General features: G+C 34.8%; 1 protein-coding gene across 1 annotated transcript; it reads left to right on the top strand.

The window, feature by feature from the left end:
* The first annotated feature begins 1,404 nt into the window (after positions 1 to 1,404).
* LOC136231193 (nucleobase-ascorbate transporter 1) lies at positions 1,405 to 7,247 on the top strand. Its single transcript, XM_066020504.1, has 14 exons — positions 1,405 to 1,696; positions 2,261 to 2,358; positions 2,717 to 2,893; positions 3,303 to 3,403; positions 3,494 to 3,569; positions 3,810 to 3,869; positions 3,947 to 4,134; positions 4,217 to 4,313; positions 4,524 to 4,610; positions 5,847 to 5,905; positions 6,084 to 6,175; positions 6,395 to 6,472; positions 6,558 to 6,718; positions 6,807 to 7,247. Exons 1-14 carry the CDS (start codon positions 1,621 to 1,623, stop codon positions 7,017 to 7,019), a joined length of 1,563 nt encoding a protein of 520 aa, XP_065876576.1. The 5' UTR covers positions 1,405 to 1,620; the 3' UTR covers positions 7,020 to 7,247.
* Positions 7,248 to 7,619: the final 372 nt, after the last annotated feature.

Below are 7,619 nucleotides of genomic sequence, written 5' to 3'. Positions count from 1 at the left end.
CGATCGATTCTCACTTCAAATGACTCTTACTCAGTCAAATGGATACGGCGACAAGCGAATGGGATGACACATGTGTTAGCACAGTCTTCTCGTTTATCCACTTGCCCTTCTTTTTTTAATTTATTACCGAGTTTTGTTTCTGTTTCAGTGTTACAATTTTGCCAAGATTTGGCTCATTAATTTATCGTTATCTTTGATTCAAAAAAAAAAAAAATATTATTTCTGATATTTTATTTTTGTTCATTTTTTCGAGTGATATTATTGTTAACAGTAACCGAATGAGTCATTGAGATGGATTGATTGTATGGGCCAAATAATAAATGTTTATTGGATGCTGCAAATCGGAGAATTATATTCTATAGGATTCTAGGGAGGATATATACTTTCATATTTTGAAGGGAACATAGATTTCTAAAAAGAGAGTATAAAAAATATATAATCATATTTTAATTAGGCTTGTTCTCGACTATAAAAGAGGGATTGACAACCTTTGATGTACGCTATATATTCACTATTTGAGATATTTGAGTTATCATCATGTTAACACCGACTTAAATATAAGAGAGGTTTTGGACGATCACGATGAACGATACCTCTTTTATCTTACAAATTTATGATGAATCACGGCAGAAAGAAGTGGTTCGACAATGGAAAAAATTCATAATCCATAATTTATCACCGCGTCAATTGGATATCAATAACATACTTTTTATAATATTTTGTAACAATTTAAAACAAAAGTCATAAATTTATTTATGAAAATTGGTGCTTAAGTTATTAACGGATAAAAACAAATATTTAAAAAAAAATTGAAATTAGAGTTTTGTAGCATATTATGCGTGAGAAATGTGATATGAATGAGTCAGCATTAAGATTTCCTATTTGTATTTCAAATATTTATTTACTAAAGTAATTTTTCTACTGATCCATGGAATAAGGTTAAATAGAAAGGTAGTCACGTGGGTAAGAGTATGGTATGAGGAACACATCAACATCAGAATAGTAACGAGTAGTAACAACACACCTGATCACAATTAAGACGGTCTTTCATTTCTCAGCACCTACCTCTGGTGGACCCAACTTTCTATATCCAACGACTCTGATCATCTAATTGGACGGCCTCAAAACGTTCTATTCATCCCACGTCAACAAAATCTTGTAATAAACAAAAGAAGCAATGATTGTAGAGAGTACACAATCACAACTGTCATCTTACGCTTAAACGACAGCGTCTCGTTCCGTCTCTCCAGAACAGAACAACTTTTTGTTTCTGTTTGATTTGACCCTTTGTGAGACTGTGGGCCCTCTCCCCTGCATGGCTATTTGGTAATTCCCAGATTCTGTTAGGGTAAATCCAGAATTCTGAATAAAATATTATATTTGATTTGGAAAGAGAAGAAGAGGCTTATCGAAGGCAGAACAGAATAGAATAGAGAAAGAGAGAGGCTGGTTTTGTTCTCTTTATTTAATAAGCTTTTTGGTTACTTGATATCTTCTGTACTTTTAGTTAACTTTGTTCTTCTCCTTCCTCTTGCGGCTTTTTCTCTCTTCTTCGTCTTTGCTTTCATTTTCTGTTGTGCTTGTTTGTTTTCTCTCTTTCTCTACGAGGAAGCTTCAGTAATGGCAGAGATTAGCCACCCTCCCATGGAACAACTTCAAGACCTTGAGTACTGCATAGACTCTAACCCTCCTTGGGGTTCGTGCTTCCCTCTCTCTCTCTCTCTGTTTGTGATTTCTTTTCTTTGCTCAACTCTTCCAACTTCGTGAAATGTTTATCATCTGTTTAATTTCCTATACCGTTCCATCTGCTCATAAACTTTTTCTTTGCTGCTGGCATTACGAACTTCAACATTACTCAAGAGACCAGGATGAGAAATGAAAGGGGTTTGTTACGTGATTTTTTTTAGAAAAATCAAATAATATCAAATAAAATGAAGTGGTTTCATGCACAAACTGTGATAAAATGAACTTCTCCAACTACCGAAATTACAGGCATTTGGTTCTCGTTTGTTGCCTACCTAATTCCTTTATTTTTTTAAATTTTGAATTTCGAACTTTTGGTGGTTTTCTTTGGATACTGATAAACTTACAAAATATTCCATTTTCCTCATGCTAAATGAAGGTTTCTAGGATGGTTGGAACGATCAGACTGTTTCACTACCACATTTCAATTTCACAATTTGCACATTCGCAAGTTGCAGATGCTTTGTTCGTAGGCGATTCTTTACTTTTTCATTTATGACATTTTTTTTTGTTGCAGCCGAAACTGTCGCATTAGCATTTCAAAACTATATTCTGATGCTGGGTACAACTGTAATGATCCCTTCAATGCTCGTTCCAGCTATGGGTGGCAGTAATGTAAGTTTGTTGCTTCAAAGCTGTCTCTATTTCGTTCCAAACTTTATGTTGAAATTCACCAATGGAATGCAGGATGCTTGAATTTTATGCTCTCACTTTAGTTTGTTGTTACCGGCCTTGAAATTCAACCATCTTATTCTTACTCGATGTTTTTTAGTTTTACTTTCGATTAGATATTCCAGTAATTTGTGTATGGAACATGTACTTTTGGCCTGAAATTTGCTTCTTATCGAGTCTAAATTCAATATATTAGGGTGCCATTCAATTGCATTTATGCCAATAAGAGTCCTTGTAATTCCTTTCTTTCTATCCTCTCTTTTTCTTCTTCATTTGACAATTTCATTTGTAATGCAACTAGGGTGATAAAGCTCGAGTAATACAGACTCTGCTTTTTGTATCTGGCATTAACACACTTCTTCAAGCACTTTTTGGGACAAGGTTGCCTGCAGTAGTTGGAGGATCTTTTGCTTATGTCATTCCCATAGCTTATATTATAAGCGACTCATCATTGCAACGGATTTCTGATCATCATGAAGTAAGTCTACCTTTCTTTCTCCTTCCATTGGTTTGTAATATTGCGGAACCTGTAGTGTGAATAATGTAGTTCTAACTAAGAACCTTCCATCTCATGGCATTTCAATAGACAATTGCATGTAGACCTACCCTATTGAGCTAAATTGAAAGGACAACCCGGGAACTTTGACTTGTGATATGGAGGAAACAAGAGTTAAAGCTAACCTTGTAAAATGTAATCAGCAGCTAACCACATTGATTTCTTAATGCATGCTTTAGGTTGTGTGATATAATTTTGAACTGTCACTTAATGTTACAGTTCAAGTTCCTTAGATGTACAAGAATTTTATTCCTTTTTCAGAAGTTTTGCTCAGTAACTGTTTTATTTGATAGGGTATTGAAAGAGATCTTGCCATGTGATTGGTTTGCAGAGATTTATTCAAACAATGCGGGCTATCCAGGGAGCTTTGATTGTAGCCTCCAGTATACAAATTATCCTGGGTTACAGCCAAGTTTGGGGACTTTTTTCAAGGTGCATTGCTTGTTTCAACGTATTCACTAAATGACTATCAAATTCAATATTTATCCTATTTACTTTTTTGTGGTTACTTTTGTAAACCAGGTTCTTCAGTCCTCTTGGCATGGCACCTGTCGTTGGATTGGTTGGTTTGGGATTATTTCAACGAGGATTTCCAGAAGTATGTATTGCGAAAAAGTGCCATAAAAACTGTATCTTACATCTGTGAAATTTTATTTTTGTGCAGTATTTCCTGTTTGAGCTTGAAATACTGAATGGACAGCTGTGTATTTGTTGTTCCTCTGCGTTATGCATATCCAATTCATTCTAGCTGTGTTAACTGATTGGCGTTCAATTTGTACTCTCTCATTTTTTTTATCAAAAAAATGCACCGATCTCATTTCAAAATATCACATTTCAGTTGGGAAATTGTGTTGAAATTGGGTTGCCAATGCTGTTGCTGGTTATTGGATTGTCGCAAGTAAGTCATCATCTATAATTGGAAACTCTTACACTAGGGTATTTTTCCCCTCACAATGTTGGTTTTTGGTGCTGCAGTATCTAAAGCATGTGAGAATATTTAGAGAACTCCCGATATTTGAACGATTTCCTGTGCTGATATGTGTCACAATAGTGTGGATCTATTCCGTCATTCTAACTGCCAGTGGGGCTTACAGGGACAAGCCAATTAAAACTCAGTTTAGTTGCCGTACAGACAGAGCAAATCTTATATCTACTGCCCCATGGTATATTAAAGAAACAATTCCCATTCTCTTAATTCATAGTATATATTGGTTATCTGGAACTTCACAGGGTGTGTTATTTCAGGTTTAAGTTCCCATATCCTCTGCAGTGGGGACCTCCTACTTTTTCAGCAGGACATTCATTTGCTATGATGTCTGCAGTTCTTGTATCTATGGTTGAGGTATATGTTTAGTTTCTATAGGTGCCAATAGATTTAGTTTTAGTTTATTAATTTGAAGCTTTCGACCAATCAATTAATTAGATAATAAGGTTAAGGGTGGATGATGAAAACTGTATTCGTCTTCACATGTCTGAGCTGAAATTGTAGGAGAATTCTTATAATTGTTTGAGTGACAATTATTAAATCCTGCTCGTTCTTTTGCTTTTGCAGTCTACTGGTGCATACAAGGCAGCATCTCGGTTGGCTATAGCTACTCCCCCTCCAGCCTATGTATTGAGCAGAGGCATTGGCTGGCAGGTCAACTATTTAACACAATTGTTACTACTTGTAGATTTTCTTTTTTAGTTTTCCTCATCCTTATCTCCTATTAAGACATTATGCACATACTGAAAAATTAATTAAAATTTTACAGGTATAGTTATCCAACATATAAATTCACAATAATTATTACCAAATAACCATTACATTATCTCTAATCACTATTGGATACTTGGTCAGAAACTAATCCAATGGTGATAGTGGCAATCAAGGTTATAAAAAACGTTAGGCACTAGTCGGGCGGATTGGGCCCTTGAGGATCAATCGTGGATTAATCGGATTTGTACTTTTGTTTTTTCTTATTTGTTAATAAACAATTTATTATATAAATGCAATTAAACTATGTATTATACTTTGTAAAAATAATAATATAAAATGATTTTAATATAGAAAAACACATGTGGGACATATACACTTAAAAATATGCCAATAACAATATTTAAACAATTATAAACAACTCAAACAAGTAAAATATACATGTGTATAAGTAATATAACTCGCTAAAAACTATGAAACAAAAGTGTTAAACCATATCATGAAAACAAATAGGGAACACAATTAAAGAAAATATCTGAAAATAATAAACACAATTTACCAAAAGTCATGCGACAATGTTCAAAAGTGAATTATAATAAAGAAAAAAAATGTTTTTTTTTTACCATGGGGCTACCTAATCGGTCAAAAAAGGGCCAGTGGACCAAAAAATGCCATGGGGCCTAGGTGGGAAAAATCGGAATGGATTCTCGATTTTGAGAGCCTAGGGGGTCCAGGCGGCCTTGTTTTTGAACACCAGTGGCAAATGTACAAACAAACTAAGCTAAAGACAAAATAACCATTGAACACACTTATAAATTTGTCAAGTAACCATTTGAACCAAAAACTTGAGCTGATAGAGAAGGTCCAAAAATAATTTTTATTATTATTCCTGACAAAGCCCCCGCACATGAATGCCCCTGGGCTTGAAGCATGTACAACACATGCGTAATTCCAACAATAAATGGAATTGCGAGGATTTGAACCCTCGAGCACTTAGTTTAAAAGGCTAGGATACCATGTTAAATAACCATTTGAACCAAAAGCTTAACACGTCCAAGAATAAGTTTTGTTATTATTCCTGACAAAATTAAATATTTAGGGGTTCACTTTTTGTTTTACATCTTTCCTGGAACCATTCTTTGCTTCTGATCTGAACAATATATTCTGCTACTTTGGCAGGGCATTGGTATATTGCTTGATGGTCTTTTTGGAACATGCACTGGATCCTCTGTTTCTGTGTAAGGCGCAGAGTTAGCCATCTGTATTGTCTTCTGTTATATATATATATATATATATATGATCTTTGTCTAGCTTAATTGAGATTTGCCTGATGGTACGCTTAGGGGTGGTTCCATGTGGGTAACAAACTGGGTCCAAGAACTGATAATAATTAAGAATTGTAATTTTGTTTTTCAGGGAAAATGTAGGACTCCTTGGACTAACTAGAGTTGGAAGTCGCAGAGTTGTTCAGATTTCAGCTGGGTTCATGATATTCTTCGCTACCTTAGGTTGGTATTACTATACTTGTGAGTTATGAAAATATAGAGCATGAAGTGAGCAGGAAATTTCTCTGGAATGCAGCTTGCATGAGGGTTTGTTTAATGGAAATTATGACGTTCCAGTTCTATGTTATAGAATCAATAATTGCATTTTTCTACTTGTAGTGGTTATATAATTAGAGGATTTGATGTTAGTACTATTATCTCACTTTATCATTTTTTTATCAGGGAAATTTGGAGCTGTGTTTGCATCTATTCCTTTCCCAATATTTGCTGCATTGTACTGCGTTCTATTTGGCCTAGTTGGTATGTCTTGTTAAAAATATATTTATCTTTGGCTTTTCTCTTATTCCTTTTTGTTGACAAGTCAGTCATTGCCTGCCTATTTCAGCTTCAGTTGGATTATCATTTCTTCAGTTCACAAATATGAACTCAATGAGAAACCTCATTATTACTGGACTTTCCCTCTTCCTTGGGATTTCTGTTCCCCAGTTTTTTAATGAATATTGGAATCCAGCACGCCACGGTCTTGTTCATACCCATGCTGGATGGGTAAGTAGGAGGATGTCACACAATCTAGAATGAGCTGTTAATTGAAATACTTTATGATGTTGATGTTTGGATGTTGTTGTTGTTGCAGTTTAATGCGATGTTAAATACGATATTCTCGTCTCCGGCAACAGTAGGACTGATAGTAGCAGTGTTTCTGGACAACACATTAGAGGTGGAGAAGTCGAAGAAGGATAGAGGAATGCCGTGGTGGGTAAAGTTTAGAACATTTAGAGGAGATAACAGGAATGAGGAGTTCTACACATTGCCATTCAACCTCAACAGATTCTTTCCACCTACATAATTAGGAGCTAGTTTAATTAACAAATTGAGTTGTAAATCCATGATTATGATGATGATTAGACAAAAATGCTGATCTTTTTAACCATTTAGTCGATTTTTTGTGTGGACAAAGAGAGTCCAGGACAATATAGGTAGGGAAGGATTGTAAAGCATTGAGTCTGTCTGAGTGCATTGTTTGTTTGATGCACAATAAGATCAAGAATGGAAACCTTAACTTCTCTTGACTTCACTGCTGGAAAACCTCAATTCTCCTTCGGATTCGGATGATATCAGATCAAATTTCATTTTGACAAAACTAGTACTCAAAACTTACACTAACACGGTACTATTACAGGATTCTTACAATGAAATGAAACGAATCAAGGGTACACTGCCACAGATTCCAATTGATTACTTATTTAATAAAACTTTGTAATCTTGAATGCTTAATGTAGGTAATCTTGTATGAATTTGTTGATATTTTTTTGTGTATTGATGATATATGAATGTACAAGCCTAAGAAATTCATTTGAGGGTCATTCTTTTCCACCAAATAGACATTTGATTTCATTTGAACCACTGTGTAATGGTATGTGTATTGTCAAAATGTCTAGAAGAGTAG

The sequence above is a fragment of the Euphorbia lathyris genome, chromosome 5 (genome assembly GCF_963576675.1).
Source record: "Euphorbia lathyris chromosome 5, ddEupLath1.1, whole genome shotgun sequence".
NCBI classification, from domain to species: domain Eukaryota; kingdom Viridiplantae; phylum Streptophyta; class Magnoliopsida; order Malpighiales; family Euphorbiaceae; genus Euphorbia; species Euphorbia lathyris.
Note: the sequence above shows the minus strand (reverse complement) of the source record. Positions and strands in the feature narration are given on the sequence as shown.